Raw genomic sequence first — 18,569 nt, 5'->3', positions numbered from 1 at the left:
AGAACCCACGGGCGCCTGGGTGGCTCAGTTGGTTAAGCCTCTGACTTCAGCTCAGGTCATGATCTTTAGGTTCATGAGTTCGAGCCCTGTGTCAGAATCTGCGCTGGCAGTGCGGAGCCTGCTTGGGATTCTTGCTGTCTCCTCTCTCTGCCCCTCCTCTGCTCGTGCTTTCTCTCTCTCTCAAAATAAATAAATGAACTTACGAAAGAAAGAAAGGAAGGAAGAAAGAACCCACACCATGGGATGGAAGCTCTTGCATCCAAAGTCCTCTTGTGAAGAGGAAGTTGGAAGGAGATGCTGGGGGCCCCTTCCCCATGGACACAAGCCTCTCAGTAGGGCTATTGTGTCTTGGGGCCAGTTGTCGGGAGGAGGGAAGGAAATTCTTGTCTGTCCTCTTTCCATGAGGGGGGAGGAGACCAGTTGGAATTCTTAGGGCTGAAAGATGCTTTGGGCAGGGATTAAGGTGGCTGCTTTCAGGCCAGGAATGCCCTGGGGCCTCAGTCCCTCTATCCCTCCCCGACCCAGGGCTGATACTGTCTGGAAAGGAGTGTTTGCTGTGGGTGCAGAAGTTGCTGTTTACAAGTGGACTCTTGGGTGTGACGGGGATTCCAGAAAGCAGCTGGGGGATGGGGGGGAGCGGGGGGGGGGGGGGACGGTTGTTGTTACGGATGATTCTGTTATTAAAGTGAGCTTCTCCATCTCTGCCTTCCCACAGCTGCCCCCTCTCCCCCACCCCCTGGTCCCTGGCTTCTCTCCCTAAAGGACTCTGGGGGGAACAGCTGGTGAGTGAGGGGCTCACTGGGGCCCAAAGCCCTTGGCTGAGGGCCAGGGTGAGGGAGCATGGAAGTCAGGCTTGCTGCCACCTCTCTAGTCTCTTCCTCCCAGGCCTGGCCTTGGAGGGCAGGGAGGGGTCTGTGCCCCAGCTGGGGAGAGGGTGGGCACTGCAATCCTTACTCCTTTGATCTGTCTGATTGAAAGGCCCGGACAGTCCGCTCTCTTCTGGGCCCTGTGACTAGGCCAAAGAGATCGTGTCACCCAGATTTGCTCGGTGATTGGGCTGAACCAGCTGTGTCCCCAGGTTACCCAGACCCCCTTGAGCAGCTGCTCCCCCTCCCTGTCCCTGGCTGCTGCTTACTGCCCCAGCTCTGGTCTTCCTCCCTTCCCCTTCCTCCCTCCCCTCAGCGGCACTGAGGTCACCTCCCTCTGAATCAGGCCTTTGTGGGGGGCGGGGCCACCCGTTGGCAGTTCTGGCGGGAGAAGCCTCCAGTTCGAGTTGGAGCTCCCACCTCCTGCAGCTCCATCTCTACCCACCATGGCCGGCATCATGTGTTCCAGACCCAACATCCAACATCCAGGCGTGTCGTGGGACCACCGGAGGAATGTTTGAAACCAGGGCCACCCTGAAGCACCCAGATTGGGGGTTTTCCAGGCCGGGGGGTAGAGCTGAGCACAGAAGCTGTGAGTAGGAGTTGTGGGGCCTGAGGGAGGATGGGGAGGGGGTGGGGGTGCAGCCCCTGGGAGAGGGGCCCCCACTGACACCCAGCACGGGGAGCTACTGGGGAGCCAGTCTGGGTTGGTTTTCTTCCCATGAGATTGAGGCTGAAAACCCAGACTCTGAAGGGCCAGATTCCTAATTAGGCTCAGATTGGGAGCTGGAGGTGGTACTCTCTCGATTCCCTAGTGGAGAGTGAGGCTGCAGGAAGTTTTCTTTTCACCATAGGAATCTTGAACTTAAACCGGGGTCCTGCTCACAGCACGCTCTGCTCCTGGTGCCAAGTTTAAGTGTCGACCTCTTCCCTGTGACTCCATAGCGATCTGAGCTGACAGCTTCCTGCCCTCTGCTTGTGGCCCTGCAGATGAAGAGAAGGCCTCTGGGCCTGAGTTGGCCAGACCACCTCGACTGAGGGCAGAAAACTTCTCCCCAAAGCGAGGTTGAGTCACGGTCTGCCTTCATTTCCGGAGCCTCTCCTAAGCCCAGCTGGGGATCCAGAGACAGACGCGCGTGACAGAGCTGTTGCTTTTGGGTGGCTCATCACTTGGAGGGTCTCCTCGAGGTCGCGGTGGGACTCAGGCCTCCCTGCTCTGGGATCCACAGAGGCTCAGCTTGAGAGAGTGGCAGCGGTCAGCTCTGTGGTGTGTTTGGGTCCCCACCCTCCTCAACACACATAAAACCACATACATAATCCACTGCCAGTCCCCACGATCTGGGCCTCATGGATGTGTTTTTACTTTTGTTGTTTTAGGAAGAGAGATTCTCCTAAACCGTCTTCCACCCTGAGTTTGGTTTTTGCTGTTGTGTTGGGAGCACAAAGACTCCGGCTCTTCTCAGCTTTAGCTCTCTCCCTTTCTGGCCCCTGGACACTGGCCTGTTCACCCCACTCCTTTCCTTCGCCCTCCCAACTTTGTCTCTCCCATCCCCCAGCACTCCTTCTGCAACCCCAACCCCACTATTCCCGGGGAGCGTCTGCAGGGAAGAAATGGTGAGGGGATTGAGGGAAGGCGAGGAAACCGTGGGGACAGTGGGAGCCTCTGACTCAAAGGATCGGAGCCGTGCTGGGGGAAGGGTGGAACTCGAATGGCGGAGGTAACCTGAGGCCTTTTTTGGTTTTAGCCCCTATTTATGTATGTGGGAAGGGGAGGATATTTCCTGAATTTTTTTCATTTTTTTCCAAGCCTGTCCATTTCTAAAAATATCAAACACGATAATGTCATGAGGCGAATGAAGTTCTACTTGATACATTTTTTATGATGTTAAAATAACAAAGGACTTTAGATTGTTGTGGAATGTTTAAAAATAAGTGTTACAAGTTTTTCCTTTTCCTGCAGTTTCCAGAAGCCCCCTTTCCCAGTGTCACATAAACACGTACACACACTGTCTCTTACTTGCAAAGAAATGGTTCTCTCCTTTTGCAGTTGCCCCTTTCTCCCTCTAGGGTGGGGAGGGGTTGGGGAGGAAGAGGGCCCTGAGTGCAGCCAGGCTGGGGCCGCACTCTCAGATCTCTGGATGCCCCTACTGCCCCGACCCCACAGGGAGGAGCCTGGGACTCAGAGTCCCTTACAGGTGAACAGACAGTAGCAGCAGGCTGTGAGGCAGGACTTTGCATCCTGTCTCTGTCAGGATGTGATCATGAAAATCCTCCATTTACCGAGTTCATGCAAGATACTCTTTATACATGATCTCATTTCATCCTCCAGCAACCACGTGGGCTAAGTATTCTTACGCCCATTTTATAGGTGAGGAAACAGAGTTTGTAGAGTCAGGATTCTAACCCGGATCCGTCCATGTGCAAAGCTCCAGGAGCCCTGGGACTGTATGGAGCTTACAGAATACAAGGAGCTTACGGTACAACTTGTGGGTGTACAGAGAGGCCTCATGGGAAGGAGGAAAAGGAGGCCTGTCCAGTGTGTGTTGTGAACCGGCGTTTATGTCTTGGGCAGCATCCTTTGCCTCCAGTAACTGCTTCCTCAACCCAGGCCGGTACCCCCGCTCCCCATAAAGTTGTTAGGAGAATCAGATGTAGGAGTGCATGAGAAAGTGCCAACACACTGCTCAGCACGCAGGGTATACGCAGTGTATGTGAGCGTAACTCCTGCCCTTTGGTTTCCTTAGCTCGAATACAGGTGTTGACAGTAACATTCAATTCCTTTTGTGGCTGTGGGGATTAAAGAAGACGATGTGTGTTGTGGAAGGGCCCCAAAGCGTCATGTGTTGCTGTTCCCTCCTATTTCTCATCTGAGTGATTTCTGGCTGAAAGCCGGGGACCTTCGCGCTGACTCTTTTCTGTGTCTGGAATGCTCTTCCCATTCCAGGGTTTCCTCTGGACTCCACTGAGGTCTCTGCTTCGGTGTCACCTGTCAGTGCCTTGTTGGGACCCGATGTGCGTTCATTGGTTTATCTGTATACTATGTGCCTCTCCCAGTGGAATGGAAGCTTCATAGAGGCAGAGCTCTCTCTGGCTTGTTCACCCCTATGGCCCAGTGCCTGGTACACGGCAGGAGCCGAATAAATGCTTGTGGCTTGCATGGCTAACATCGTCTCCCTCTTTCTCAACAGCCGAGGTGACCATTCTGGCTTCTAGAGTGTGTGCCAGCCTGGGTGAGGAGGCAGAGACAGGTGAGGGGCTTTGAGCCTGTGCATGCTGCTGGGGGGACTGGAGGAGGACGATGGGGGGCGGGAGAGGCATCCCCAGTGCCCTACAGCAGAGGATGGGGTCGGGGGTACCAATCAGATGTGGGGTTGGAGAGCTGTTAAAGGACTCCTTCCTCTCTTCCTTAGGCTGAAAGTGCTTAACTCAGCTCTGCAGGGGGGTCAAAGAGGCCAGTAGTCACTGGTGGACTGGGGCCCCCACACTTTTAGGAAGGGTTTCCCATCTACGGGAAATTTCTACAATATGGGTGCAAAAGAAAGAAACGAGTACTTTCCTCTAGTAGAGAAATTGAAACTCAAAGGGCAGATGAAGACTCATCAGCTAAAGCCAGTAACCATGGCAGTAGCTGGGAGTGGGGGAGGCACATAACACGACACGGGACAGAACCCTGGCTGTGTTGTGTTCAGGCAGTGACAAACTCATCTGTGTAGTCATCATTCTGTCTCTTACATGCCAGCTTCCACACCAACAAGTGGGGACCTGGGCAGTAAAGTGAATGTAGAGCCCCTGCCCTCATGGGGTTGACAGTCTCGGGGAGGCGGTTACAGAACTGTGTAGGAAGGGTGCCTGGCACGGCCTTGGAGTGGGGGCCCTGAAGTATGAGTAGAAAGGAGCTGGCCAAGTGGAAAGCAGGGAGGGGTCAGGAGACCCTGCAGAGGGAAGGGCATGCGCAGTGGGGCCTCTCGGGGAGCAGGGAGCTTGTGAGGCTTGCAGGCCACCTCCCACCACCGTGCCCAGGAAGATACAGTTCAAGGCCCATCTCAGCCGAGAATCCCGGTCTCTTGGCAGTTGGCCAACATCTGTGTGACCTGTGGTAGGCTGAGCTGAGCGCAGTTGCAGGGGTTGTAAAACAGTGGTCCCCGTTCTTAAAATGGGAAGAGTGTGTCTGTGCATCCGTCTGTCCCGTGACCAGAAGAGCCTGAGTCAGACCCTGAGTTGTTACAGTATCCGTGGCACATCAGTCACACTAAACTCCGAGAATACTGACAAGTTTTGTCTTTGTCCTCCTCCTCCACTCACCTCCTCCCTGTGCCCTGGAGGAGCCGCCAGGGCTTCCTTCACTTGTTCCCAGGGCCCGATGTCGGACGCCATGGAGCAGCCAGCCACGAGTCCTGGAAAGCCGAGGCCGGGAGAGGGTGGTGACGGCGGCACGGAGACGGGCACCTGCCAGGAGCTCCTGCACCGGCTGCGGGAGCTGGAGGTGGGGCACCGGGCGGCATGGGGGTGGCGGTGCTGGCCAGGACCCTGGGGAGCTTGGGTGGGCTTTGTGGATGTGGATGTGGAGCCTCGCCAGGCTGGAGCAGAGCTCCTCTGAGAAGCCCTTTCTTTGCTCTGAACTCTCCAACCTGGGGCCAGCTTGGAACAGGAGGCATGCACCGGGGTGGGCCTATCCCAACCCCCACACGTCTCTCCTCTTTACCCCTTTCTTCCCCGCTTTTATGCCCGTGCTGATCTAGGAAAGGCATGGTCACAGAGCCCACAGGAAGAAGGATTTAGATGACCTGGGGCTCAGGAGTTGAACGACAAGGACACGGATCCCTAAACTAGGCTTTTTGCCAATTCTTTTTTTCTTTTTTTTTTTTAATGTTTATTTATTTTTGAGAGAGAGAGCATGAGCAGAGGAGGGGCAGAGAGAGAGGGGAACAGAAGATGGGAAATGGGCTTCTCGGTGACAGCAGCGAGCCTGATGCAGGACTCCAGCTCACAAACTGAAGTCAGACGCTCAACTGACTGAGCCACCCCAGGCACCCCTCTTTGCCATATTCTTTTTTTTTTTTTTTTTTTTAATTTTTTTTTTTCAACGTTTTTTTTTTTTATTTATTTTTGAGACAGAGAGAGGCAGAGCATGAACGGGGGAGGGGCAGAGAGAGAGGGAGACACAGAATCGGAAACAGGCTCCAGGCTCCGAGCCGTCAGCCCAGAGCCTGACGCGGGGCTCGAACTCACGGACTGCGAGATCGTGACCTGGCTGAAGTCAGACGCTCAACCGACTGCGCCACCCAGGCGCCCCATCTTTGCCATATTCTTAAGAACCTGCCCTCCTCTCTCCAGCCTCCTCTGCCCTCTCCCCAGGGAAATAAGGATTACTTTTTTTTTTTTTAAGTTCATTTATTTTCAGAGAGAGAAAGAGCATGCAAGCAGGAGAGAGGCAGAGAGAGAGGGAGAGGGAGAATTCGAAGCAGGCTCCATGCTATAAGTGCAAAACCCGACGTGGGGCTCAAACTCCGTGAACCATGAGATCATGACCTGAGCCAAAATCAAGAGTCAGACGCTCAACCAACTGAGCCACCCAGGCGCCCCAAGTATTACTTTTGACACCTCCCAGCTTAAGTCCTGGCCACTGTATCTCCCTGGCCCCTCCAACCTCACTGACTGAGGTTGGGGTTTACAGAAACCCAGCCATCTTAGCTCTGCCTTCCTGAATGCCTATGGTCTGTCTCTGTAGGCCTCCCCATGGTAGAATCCAATCAGAGCCAAGAACTGGGGCAGGGGTGTAGCTAGTAGTCTCCATGTCTCTCTTTCCTCCAAAAGGAATTTTCCCTGGCAGACAAATGATCCCATAGCCCTTTTTTGCCCTCTTCCTCCCGTAGGCAGAGAACTCGGCGCTTGCCCAGGCCAATGAAAACCAGCGGGAGACCTATGAGCGCTGTCTAGATGAGGTCTGTCGTGTCTCCATTGGGACTGATGCTGGGGGATATCGGGAGGTGGGGGGAGCATGGGTTGTCAATGCTCCAGGCAGAGGTTCATGGGCTGATGGCTCTCTATTGGGCTTTCTGTCCCCAGGTTGCCAACCATGTGGTACAGGCACTGCTAAACCAAAAGGTAAGCAGCCATGGGAGACATTCTTACCCCTAAGCCCAGACGCCCTGGGGAGAGACCCTGGGTCCAGCAGGGGAAGTCCTTCCTGGGGACCCCTGAGCCTACTCAGATAGGGGCTAGAGGAGGGAGCTTGGTGGAAATGGCCTATTGACCCTCCAACAAAGCCCCCTCTCCCCACCTCAGACAGGTCCATACTGTTCTACCTGGAGGCAGAGGAGGGCTAGGTAAGGCCAGGTCTCTGAGCTATGGTAACTTTGATTTGGGCTTTGACTCTTTCCCTTATCCTGGCCCGAGCTGTTTTCTCCAGATTGTGATGGCCCTGACAGCAGTGTTAATATTGTGAGCACAAGGTGTCACCTAAATATTTACTCAAGTACTGTGGGAACTTCTTGACTTATGAGCCACTCTGACCCCCAGGTCTTCCTCTGCCTTATATGGGCCTTTCTTTGATGTGTGGTTTCTAAGAGGCAGGGGGTTGGCTCCAGGGATGGGAAGGATGCCAAAGGGAATAGGATTTACCTCCCACCAAGGGTGATAAACTTTAGGGAGTTTACCATCCCCAGACAATGTGACAGCTATACACATAGGCAGGCTCAGATCTCCATAGAAGGGGGCCGTGGGGGCAGGGCATGCCCAGCAGGAGTGCTGCCACTCTGATGAAGGAGACTGAGCTCATACCACTCGCCCTCTCCCCGCCACCCTCCCCTGGCCTCCTTGGGCGGTGGCAGGACCTGCGGGAGGAGTGCATCAAGCTGAAGAAGAGGGTGTTTGACCTGGAACGGCAGAACCAGATGCTCAGCGCCCTGTTCCAGCAGAAACTCCAGCTGACGACAGGCTCCCTTCCCCAGGTGGGCACAAGCAATTCTCCTTCCCTCCTCCTACCTCAGCTCCTGCCTCTCCCAGCCCTACCATCATCACCTTCTTTTCTCCCAGCACCTGAAGAAGCAGGCCACAGCCATTCCCCTCCATTCTGGGGGCTGTAGCCATCTGGGAAAGGCCCATCTGGCCTGATAGATCTGAGCCTTAGATGGGGACATGGGGAGACTCTCTGAGACCTTCATGCTTGGCTTTCCCCAGCCTCCCGGGTGCTCCTCGCCCAATTGGATGGCATCCCTTCTTATTGACAGACAAGGTTCTTGCTTGTTCCTGCCCTATGTGGGGAGATGGGTGGAGGCTGAAAATGCAATGATTTCAAGCTCCCCGGGGGCCCCTTTGGCCACTGCTTTGCTGCTTCTTGGCCAGGGGCAGGGGTGGGGCTGGGTGTAAGGCACCCCGTGCTTAGTGTCACAGAGAGGTCAGGAAAGGCACTTCAGCCGGGTCATTCTGTGCGCATGCCTGGTTGTGAGTGCTCGCCCGCTGACACACAGGCATGTCCTCAACTGCTAGTCCCTGATTCTAGCCCTGGCACCTGGCTTACCCGGGAAAAGCAGAAGGCTACTAGGGGTGAATCCTGAACTCAGTTAAGATGTCCCTCGGGGTCGGTCTGTCAGTAGCCCCAAGGCCGGGGTGAGACATGGGACTGGGAGGATCAGGAGCAGCTCCAGGGACCCGAGGTGAGCATCAGGTGTGAGGGGCGCCAGCACACCTCTAGCCCACCCCCAACCTTGACAAGGAGAGAAGCACCTTCTGTGTGTATCTGTCTGATGCACACCGGGCAGCCCTTGCCCCCCACACCCTGAGCACGATGCCCCACGGCTCCCTGAGAAGCCTGGACCCTGGCAGAGGCTTTTCATCACCATGGTCTTTTAGGAGCCTCTGTCCCTGCTCCAGAGTCCACCCTGGGATCCCAGAACCCAAACCACACTGGCCAAGCTCACCCTGTCCACAGCTTTCTCGGTGACCAGTGATAACAGAGGTGTAGGTCATCCTTAAGTCACTGATTCCTTAAATGAAATCTGGGACCTCTTGGGGTTTGGGGCAATAGATCTATCTCCCCCAGCGGTAACATGACATAATGGAAAGAGCATGAACCTTGGCCTCAGAAACACTTGGATTGGGTCCCTGACTTAGCTAATTCTTAGTTATGTGACCCTGGGCAAATTACTTAACTTTCTGAACCCCAGTTTTTGTCTTATAAATGAGGTTCGAGATACCCACACTGCACGTCGTCGTAAGGGTGAAATAAGATAATATATAGCGTTTGGCCCATAGTGGTAGTCAATAATCAGCAGCTCTTTTTCATTATCAGTGTCACTCTCAAGTTGTGCTTTGCTAGCATGAAAGCTCCACTGAGCAGATGTTAATTAAGCTCTTGCTGTGAGCAGCTCCTTTGCCGACACATGTATGGAACTGGACAGGGGTGTGGCCTGTGCAGAGCACATAAACCCTGAAGGCTGGGACTGCTTACAGACAGCCTTAGTACAGAGCAGAGTGTGACAGTACTGTCCAGGAGCCCAGAGGGGAAAGAGGCCAGCAGAGAAGGGACCTCAAGGAGGTAACATGGGACCCGGGCCTTGCTGGACAGGAGATTTAAAAAAAAGTACAGTTGGGGTTGAGAGAAGGGATACCCTGTGGAAGGAAGCACAGGGAAGCCTAGGCAGCAGCAGCTGTTCAGCTGGGCCGGAACAAAGGCTCTACAAAGGAGCAGTGAGTGAGAACCAGAGGTGGCATCGGGGAAGGTCCTGCAGGCCGGGCCCAGGATGCCAGCAGAGGAGTCCAGACTCGTCTTCTTAGGCAGTGAGCAGGAATCGGAGGCTTTGAGCACAAAGATGCTTTGGATGAAAAGAAGAAAATACTGTAGGCTGCCTCGTGTGTCAGAGATTTGTAAAGGCACCAAACCGGGTCAGGGAGACAAATGCTTAGCAGCATCCAGGCCACAGCAGTAAGGATCTGGGCTGGAGCCCGCCGGCCAGAGGGGAAGCAGAGACGCCACAGAAGCGGGAGTTTTAAGCTGCCTCATGTCTAGTGGAGATGCCTAGGGGATGGAAATGACATTTTCAGGGACTGAGAGAGAAGTAACCTGTGTTTAAGTAGTACCTTTGTCCTCCTCAGAGACCAGTCGGTGGGGACAGAGATGATAACTCCTGCCATCTCTTTTCTAGGACCCAGTGACAAATGCTTTTCCATTAGTCTCAGCCATCCCTGTGATGCTAGGGTCACAGGCAGTCAGAACAGGAAAGGGGCTTCGAGGCTGGCCCTCTCTGTAATCAAGGAGGAGGTCCTGCAGAAAAGCAGAGTGGTCCTGGGGCCGCCATGGGCACAGAGGTTAGGCCTGCCATTGCCATTGCCACTGCCTGTGGTTTCTCGACAGCCCCAGAGTAGTTCCGTCTCCCTGCCACCAGGCCTCACACTTCTTCATTCTATCTGTGCATCTTCTCCCAAGGCTCCTCTGACCAGGTGATAGGGACAGTGGTGAAAGCCACACTGTAGGTTAAGAGACATCCCTGAAGGAGCAAACTTGGAAGAATGTTCTCCTACCCTGGATGGGAAGTCCTAACTTTGTGAGGGGGTAAGGACCTGGGACAGACAAGGCCCTATGCTAACTCTGCCTCTCCCTGCAGATCCCACTTACCCCACTCCAGCCTCCATCAGAGCCACCAGCCTCTCCCTCCTTGAGCTCTGTCGAGGGACCGACCACCTCGCTGCCTCTGGGGCACTGTACTGGACAGAGAGAGGTAGGAGATCTGGGCACAGTGGTCGAGGGCTTCGCTGGCTGCAGACTCTTCAGTGGGTACTCCATTGCTGTTTCCTAAGGAGTTCCAGGGGAAGGGCTGCTTCCTGGGGCACAGATAGGAGCCCTCAGCAGTCAGCCTTATACTAAGAACAAAATCCCACTGCCAGTCGCTAGCCTTGCAAGCAAAGTTAGTTAGGTGTTAGTAAGACTTGTAGTTAACATTTCCTGAGCTTTTACCCTATGCCAGGCACTGTGCTGAACACCTGGATGTCATTTATCTTTTTTTTTTTAATAACTTTTGGCATACGTTTATAATTTTTTTAATGTTTATTCGTTTTTGAGATAGAAACAGAACGTGAGTGGGGGAGGGGCAGAGAGTGAGGGAGACACAGAATCTGAAGCAGGTTCCGGGCTCTGAGCCGTCAGCACAGAGCCTGATGCAGGGCTCGAACTTGTGAACCACAAGGTCATAACCTGAGCTGAAGTCAGATGCTTAACCAGCTGAGTCACCTAGGTGCCCCTTGGCATACATTTATAATTGTATACATACTTATTTATTCAAGTCTAGAACTATTATGGACTTATTCTTTTGCATCCCTGGTCTCATTTATTTTATAAGGTTAATCATAGGGACCATCCCCTTTTATAGGTGATGCAGTGAAGCTTAGAGGTTAAGAAACTTGCTGAAGTTCATATGACTAGTGAAGCAGCAGACCTGGGACCTGAACCGACACAGTCTGGCTCCAGAGCCTTATCTAGTTAACCATGACACCAGGTGGACTGGGTCCAAGAAGGAGCCGGGCAGAAACAGGGAAGGGCTTGCAGTAGAGTTATCCCAGTTGCCTTCTCCACAGGGATCAGGTCAGCTGTCTGACCTGAGAAGGCCTGGGCTTGCCTGCAGTTACTGACTGAGGACTCGGCCCCAACACATCCCCTTCTATAGTTTCTGTGTTCTTTCTGGAGCCTGCAAAACAGGCCTCCCTCCCCTGGGGCAAACCTAGATAATCAGGGTTGTAGGGGTAGGGGTGTCAACCCTGCTGACCCCAACAGCGGTGGGAAGTGGTGGAGGAGGGGGGTGCTGGGATCACCAGGAAGGGAGGTGGGGTACCCACCCAACCCCAAGGACACCAGGAAGAAGAGTTGGGGTAACCGGGGCTCAGTGACTCTGGAGGAAGCCGAGCTGTCCCATCGGAGAAGCTAGTAATTCCTTTTGCGACTCAGACAAAACCAGGCCGGCTCTGTCCCTGACATAGTCAGTTACTCCCAGCTCAGGTCCTGGGCCTGCACATGGCCTCCTCATCATGCCGTTTCTCCCCGAAGGTGTGTTGGGAGCAGCAGCTGCGGCCAGGAGGCCCAGGACCCCCAGCCGCCCCGCCCCCAGCGCTGGATGCCCTGTCCCCTTTCCTTCGAAAGAAAGCCCAGATCCTGGAGGTGCTGAGAGCCCTGGAAGAGACGGACCCCTTGCTTCTTTGCTCACCTGCCACTCCCTGGCGGCCTCCAAGCCAGGGTCCTGGCTCCCCAGAGCCCATCAACGGCGAGCTGTGTGGCCCACCCCAGCCTGAACCCTCATCCTGGGCCCCCTACTTGCTACTAGGCCCTGGTAGCCTGGGAGGCCTGCTACACTGGGAGCGCCTCTTGGGGGGCCCAGGGGAGGAAGAGGGTGCTGGGCGGCCCTGGGGCCCTAGTAGAGTCTCCTCCCAGGCCCAAGGCACTGGCTCTGGGCCTCCCTGTGCCCCAGGCAGCAGTTCCTCTTCCTCCTCTGATGAGGCAGGTGACCCCAACGAGGCACCCAGCCCTGACACCCTGCTTGGGGCCCTGGCCCGCAAACAGCTGAACTTGGGCCAGCTCCTTGAGGACACAGAGTCTTACCTACAGGCCTTCTTGGCCGGGGCTGCAGGCCCACTCAGTGGGGACCAACCAGGTCCTGGGCAGCCATCTTCCCCAGACCAGGGGCCCCCACAGCTGTCCAAGTCCAAAGGCCTCCCCAAGTCAGCTTGGGGTGGGGGTACCCCAGAGGCCCACAGGCCGGGCTTTGGTGCTACCTCAGAGGGCCAGGGGCCCCTCCCCTTCCTCAGCATGTTCATGGGTGCAGGTGATGCCCCCCTGGGCTCTCGGCCTGGCCACCCCTACTCCTCATCTCAGGTGAAAAGCAAGCTCCAAATTGGTCCCCCTTCTCCTGGGGAAGCCCAGGGACCCCTTCTGCCCTCTCCAGCCAGAGGTCTCAAGTTTCTAAAGTTGCCTCCAGCCTCGGAGAAGGTGCCCAGCCCAGGAGGCCCCCAGCTCAGCCCCCAGCTTCCCCGGAACTCCCGAATTCCCTGTCGAAACAGCGGCTCAGACGGCAGCCCCTCCCCATTGCTGGCCCGCAGGGGTCTGGGTGGAGGAGAGCTGTCCCCAGAGGGGGCACAGGCCCTGCCTACCAGTCCTTCACCCTGCTCCGTGGCCCTGGACTCTGCACAGTTGAGACCTCCCCAGCCGGCCTTGTCCACCACGCTGTCCCCAGGACCTGTGGTATCTCCCTGCTATGAGAACATCCTGGACCTTTCCCGGAGCACCTTTAGGGGGCCTTCCCCAGAGCCACCTCCTTCCCCACTGCAGGTACCCACCTACCCACAATTAACTCTAGAGGTGCCACGGGCCCCTGAGGTCCTCAGAAGTCCTGGAGCTCCTCCTAGCCCTTGCCTCCCAGAATCCTGCTCCTATGGGAGTGCCCAGGAGAAGAGTTTGGACAAATCAGGCTCAGAGTCTCCCCATCCTGGCCGCAGGACCCCAGGCAGCTCATCCAAGAAGCCCAGCCAGGGGGCAGGGCGGCGACCTGGGGATCCTGGCTACACACCTCTGCGGGACAGACTGGCAGCCCTAGGGAAACTGAAGACTGGCCCTGAGGGGCCAGAGAAAAACGGGGTGCCAGCCAGGCCTGGCACTGAGAAGTCCCGGGGAGCAGGGAGGTCAGGGGAGAGCGCTGGAGACATGGCACCCCCCGCCCCCAGGCCTCCCGAGGGGCCAGACGCCAAGGGGGCCTTGCGGGGGGCAGTGGCCTTAGGCACAAACAGCCTGAAGCAGCAAGAACCTGGGCTCCTGGGGGACCCCGGGGCCCGAGTCTACTCCTCCCACTCCATGGGGGCCCGGGTGGACCTGGAGCCTGTCTCACCAAGGAGCTGCCTCACCAAAGTGGAGTTGGCCAAGAGCCGGCTGGCAGGGGCCCTGTGCCCCCAGGTACCCCGTGCCCCTGCCAAAGTGCCAACCTCAGCCCCCAGCCTTGGCAAGCCCAATAAGAGCCCCCATGGCAGCCCTACAAAGCTGCCTTCCAAGTCACCCACCAAGGTGGTACCCCGACCTCTGGCCCCACCAACTACCAAGGAGCCCCCCAAGCCTGACAAGAGCAAGGGCCCACCTTGGGCAGAGTGTGGCAGCACTACCGCCCAGCCTACGTCCCCCGCACCCAGCCCTGCTGACCCAAGCCAAGGCCCTGAGGGGCGGGCCCCACACTCCGCCATCGAGGAGAAGGTAATGAAGGGCATCGAGGAGAATGTGCTGCGGCTCCAGGGCCAGGAGCGGGCGCCAGGCGCTGAGGCCAAGCACCGCAACACCAGCAGCATCGCCAGCTGGTTTGGCCTTAAGAAGAGCAAGCTGCCAGCGCTGAACCGCCGCACAGAGACCGCCAAGAGCAAGGAGGGGGCCAGTGGGGGCTCCCCACTCCGGAAGGAAGTCAAGATGGAAGCCCGGAAGCTGGAGGCGGAGAGTCTCAACATCTCCAAGTTGATGGCTAAGGCGGAAGACCTACGCCGGGCACTGGAGGAGGAGAAGGCCTACCTGAGCAGCAGGGCCCGGCCCCGGGCCGGAGGGCCAGCGCCAGGACCAAGTACGGGGCTGGGGCAGGTGCAGGGCCAGCTGGCTGGCATGTACCAGGGCGCAGACACCTTCATGCAGCAGCTGCTCAACAGGTGAGGGCCTGGGACCAGTCAGCAGGTGCTCAGTGGCTGGGGGCGCTTTTCCATGGGCACACCTGGGGTTGTGACTGCTTTTCCTGAGAGCAAAAAGGGTAGGAGGTCAAGTAAAATGCCGCCGAAGTGTCTGGGAGTTCATGGTCTGGCCCAGAGGAAAGATGGGGTCTTGAATCAGAAGCCTGGGGTCTGTGCCCCCACTCCCCTTCTCTCTGGCTGTCTGATGTGGGACACGCTGGGCCCATTTAAGAGGGGTTCACAGTCCACATTTCCCTAGATTTGTCTCCAATGCTGCCTGCGTGTGGTAGTTAAAGGGGCTGCTAGTTCCTAACTGTGGGCTGATAAAGGTCTTACTCTGGGATTTTCTATCCTATAGAACAAGGAGGGTCCCCTTCCCATCTTGCCCATTGACACCTGCCACAGACTCAGCAGCAGGAGCTATGGTTCAGAGAAGGGGCCACCCCATCTTGGGATTGCTCCGTCTGGGCCAGATGAGGCAGAATGTCCATAGGGGTTGGGTGCAGGTGGGGTGCAGTTTGGACAGCAAGTGTGCTCAAGTTCAGCTGGGGCTGGCAAGATGTGTCCTGTGTGGACCAGGAAGTGACCAGTCTGCCATCTATTAGCAAACAGTGTCCCGAGGTCTCTAGGCTCGGCCTTGTGTAACTTTGGGGAAGTCGTCTCGTGTCCCCTGCCCCTGCTGTTTCTCTGAGGTTTTCCCCAGGGTCTCCGCCTGTGCCCAGCATCAGGAGGAGTTGATGGAGGCAACCACCAGGGATATGTCCCCAATCCCAGGGGCAGGGGTCAGTGGGTATTCCACTAGGCCCGGCACCATTGGAGGGAGTGAGGTCAGCATGTCTGGGTAGACCCAAGCTTCCCTTTGTCTCCGTCTGCACTGCTGCCTGTAGGGTGGATGGCAAGGAGCTGCCCCCCAAGAACTGGCGGGAGCCCAAACCAGAGTATGGCGATTTCCAGCCAGTGTCCTCTGACCCCAAGAACCCCTGGCCAGCCTGTGGGCCCCGAAATGGCCTGGTGGGGCCTCTTCAGGGCTGCGGAAAACCTCCTGGAAAGGTAGGTTCTTGGGAGAGGGGCTAGGTATTGGGCCTGGAGGGTTCCCCGTCCCTGGGGCCTGGAAGCTGCTGGATGTACTCATGGTCACTGCATGCTGGTGGACTGCAGACACTAGGACCCACAATTCAGGGGTTCCAACGGCAGAACTTGGGGAGGGCTGTGGGTGAGGGTGGGAGGACTGGGTTCTGAGGTCTCCTGTACCGCACACAGCCGAGCAGCGAGCCGGGAAGGCGGGAAGAGATGCCCTCCGAGGACAGCCTGGCTGAGCCAGTGCCCACCTCACACTTCACAGGTCAGCAGGGTCAGGGGCCAAGGATGGGACCTCTTCCTCGCCCCCTGCCCACTTTACTCCTGTCCTGTCACTGTAGCAGGTGCCAGGCCCGGAGTGCCGTCGTGGTGCCAAGCACCAGATAGGCACCGGGGCTGCGCAGAACTAAACCCCTCCCTGCCCTTGGGGTACCCGGCCTGCCGTCCACACGTGTTTCTCCAAGCACAGGGGAGGTGGGGGGAGGGCTGGCAGGGATGACGGCCTGTCGGGCCAGGAGGGGCCCTGACCAGGTGGGGAGCCTGGGCTGGGGCAGGACGCCAGAAGAAGGCAGAGGGGCTGAGCCCACAGCCTCACGTCCTTGACTTACCCTCCCCTCCCCAGCCTGTGGCTCCTTGACTCGAACCCTGGACAGTGGCATTGGGACCTTTCCACCCCCAGACCATGGCAGCAATGGGACCCCCAGCAAGAATCTTCCCAAGACAAAGCCACCACGGCTGGATCCCCCACCCGGAGTCCCCCCAGCTCGGCCCCCGCCCCTTACCAAAGTCCCCCGCCGCGCCCACACGCTGGAGCGTGAGGTGCCAGGCATAGAGGAACTGCTGGTGAGCGGGCGGCACCCTAGCATGCCAGCCTTCCCTGCTCTGCTCACTGCTGCTCCGGGCCACCGGGGCCATCAGGCCTGTCCTGACGGTGAGTGTCTGGGTAGAAGGGTGGGCCATCCCTGGAGCTTTACGCGCCACCATCCACCTTCCCTTTGTTCCCATGCAGATCCGTGTGAGGACCCAGGCCCTCCCCCTCCTGTCCAGCTGGCTAAGAACTGGACCTTCCCCAATGCGAGGGCGGCCGGCAGCTCCACTGACCCTTTCCTGTGCCCATCCCGACAATTGGAGGGGCTGCCCAGGACCCCCATGGTAAGCATGGCCAAAAGGAAAAGGGGAACAGGCCTGGAGGGCAGGAGGGATGATGTGGGAAGACCAGTCCCTGCAATGAGGTACAGCGCTGTCTTGGAAGCGGATGAAGGGTCAGCCACATTGGATGCCCCTCTGGGCAGCCCACCCACCTGCCCCTTCTCACACCCTTCTTGGAGAAAGGGTTTATTGCCCTCCCCAGAACCTTGGCAGACCACGCTCAGTGGTGCCTCTAGCCCGCTTCCTCTGAAATGTGCCCCACCACGGTGAGCCCCGCCTGCAGCACCCCATCAGTGGGCAGAGCCCAGCACCCCTTGGACTGGACCAGGAGGTGGAGGGACTTCCTCCTGAGCTTCCTTTCCTTTCCCAGGCCCTGCCCATGGACCGGAAGCAGAACCTGGAGCCCAGCCGTCCAGCCCCTGCACCCCAGGGCCCGACGTTTGGAGGTAGCCGCACGCCCAGCACGTCGGACATGGGCGAGGAAGGGAGAGTGGCCAGTGGGGGCCCCCCAGGTCTGGAGACCTCAGAGTCTCTCAGTGACTCCCTCTACGACTCACTCTCCTCCTGTGGGAGTCAGGGCTGAGGGGCTGCACCGCACTACGGTCCCTCTCTGGAGTTGGAGACCGCTGACTGGACCAGCTCTCCTGGCGCCCCATCCCTCGGGGCCAGTGGGGCCCCTCCCTGCAGGGACCAAGGAGGCAGATGGAAAAGAAGATGAAGGGGGTCCCTGACACACCCCACTGCCCACTGCTGCTGTGGAGGGGACGACCGCTCTCAGCTCAGGGAGAGACCCCACCCTTGGTCCCTTCTCTCACCTGGAGTAAGGCTCTTCTCTGAGGGACCGGGGGTGCAAGGCGGCTGTGTCCCAGCCCCCGGCTCCCCCTTCAGGCTGAGCCATCTTGTGGTGCTGGGCTTCCTGCCCGCCAGCTGTGCCGTCTCTGCCCAACCTGGCTGCTCCCTGCCCTGGAGCCCCGCGGGGCCAGCCCAGAGTCCCCGTGCTGGTGGAGTTTGGGGGCGAAGGGTCAAGTTGCCTTCTCTCTCTGTCTGCCCTGGTCCTCCCTGCTGTCTGGATGGTGCTGCCCTCCCCCGCCCCATGTCTCTGGGGTCCGTCCGTCTGTCTTTTTGTTGTTTTTTTATATTAAAGCGCCGGCCCGGTCCCCACCCCGCATCCCCGCGCTGCGGTTAATTTATCTGTCGTTAAGAACTCGGCTGCTCTGCTTCCAGCCTCTGCTTCTGCCCTATTCCTAATAAAATGTGGAGGCCCCTCCCTGCCCTGGACTCTGCTTTTTCTGTGGGAGGACTCGGGGATGGACAGGTGGGTGGAGGCTGCGTGGGCAGCAGGATGAAAGACCCCAGGGACGTAGACTTTCCCTCAGGTTCTCCTGTGAGGCAGCCCCCCAACACACACACACAGGCCTCGAGTGGTCCCTGGGGTCAGGGGGATTCCTGGGGTCGGGCAGAAGGCTGGACAGCTTGCGGCAAGGGAGGCTGTGGGCATGCACTCAAACTCCTGTACGTACTGGGTGGGATAGGACGTACAAACTGAGCTTCAGGGGCCCAAGTGTCGATGGGGTTAAGTGTCTATAGCCTTCTGTTGCCAGGAAGTGAAGCACAGCTGGTTCTCCGACTGCTGCCACCTTATCTCTCCTCAGATGTTGGGCTTTACCCCCCGCCCCCACCCCCCCCCGCCAATCTTCTTGCCCCTATTTCTACCTCAGATTTCCACCTCAGGTTCCCCTCACTCTGAAATTCTCCATATGGGAAGGGAAGGCCGGGAATGAGGCTGCGTGGAAGGGCCTAGGC

The 18,569-nt window shown here is 57.5% G+C and overlaps 1 protein-coding gene across 2 annotated transcripts in view; it reads left to right on the top strand.

The window, feature by feature from the left end:
* NCKAP5L (NCK associated protein 5 like) overlaps positions 1 to 18,035 on the top strand; it is a 33,190-nt gene extending 15,155 nt beyond the window's left edge. Inside the window, exons 2-12 of one of the 2 annotated variants that reach the window (XM_049625419.1) lie at positions 4,055 to 5,349; positions 6,740 to 6,808; positions 6,933 to 6,971; positions 7,697 to 7,816; positions 10,469 to 10,582; positions 11,902 to 14,522; positions 15,428 to 15,590; positions 15,801 to 15,882; positions 16,240 to 16,548; positions 16,627 to 16,769; positions 17,137 to 18,035. In XM_049625419.1, the coding sequence (XP_049481376.1) occupies positions 5,020 to 5,349; positions 6,740 to 6,808; positions 6,933 to 6,971; positions 7,697 to 7,816; positions 10,469 to 10,582; positions 11,902 to 14,522; positions 15,428 to 15,590; positions 15,801 to 15,882; positions 16,240 to 16,548; positions 16,627 to 16,769; positions 17,137 to 17,349 (4,203 nt within the window). In that variant the 5' untranslated portion in view covers positions 4,055 to 5,019 and the 3' untranslated portion in view covers positions 17,350 to 18,035. The other variant, XM_049625418.1, reaches the window with a different exon arrangement.
* Positions 18,036 to 18,569: the final 534 nt, after the last annotated feature.

Source organism: Panthera uncia, chromosome B4, assembly GCF_023721935.1.
Source record: "Panthera uncia isolate 11264 chromosome B4, Puncia_PCG_1.0, whole genome shotgun sequence".
In the NCBI taxonomy this organism is placed as follows: Eukaryota; Metazoa; Chordata; class Mammalia; order Carnivora; family Felidae; genus Panthera; species Panthera uncia.
Note: the sequence above shows the minus strand (reverse complement) of the source record. Positions and strands in the feature narration are given on the sequence as shown.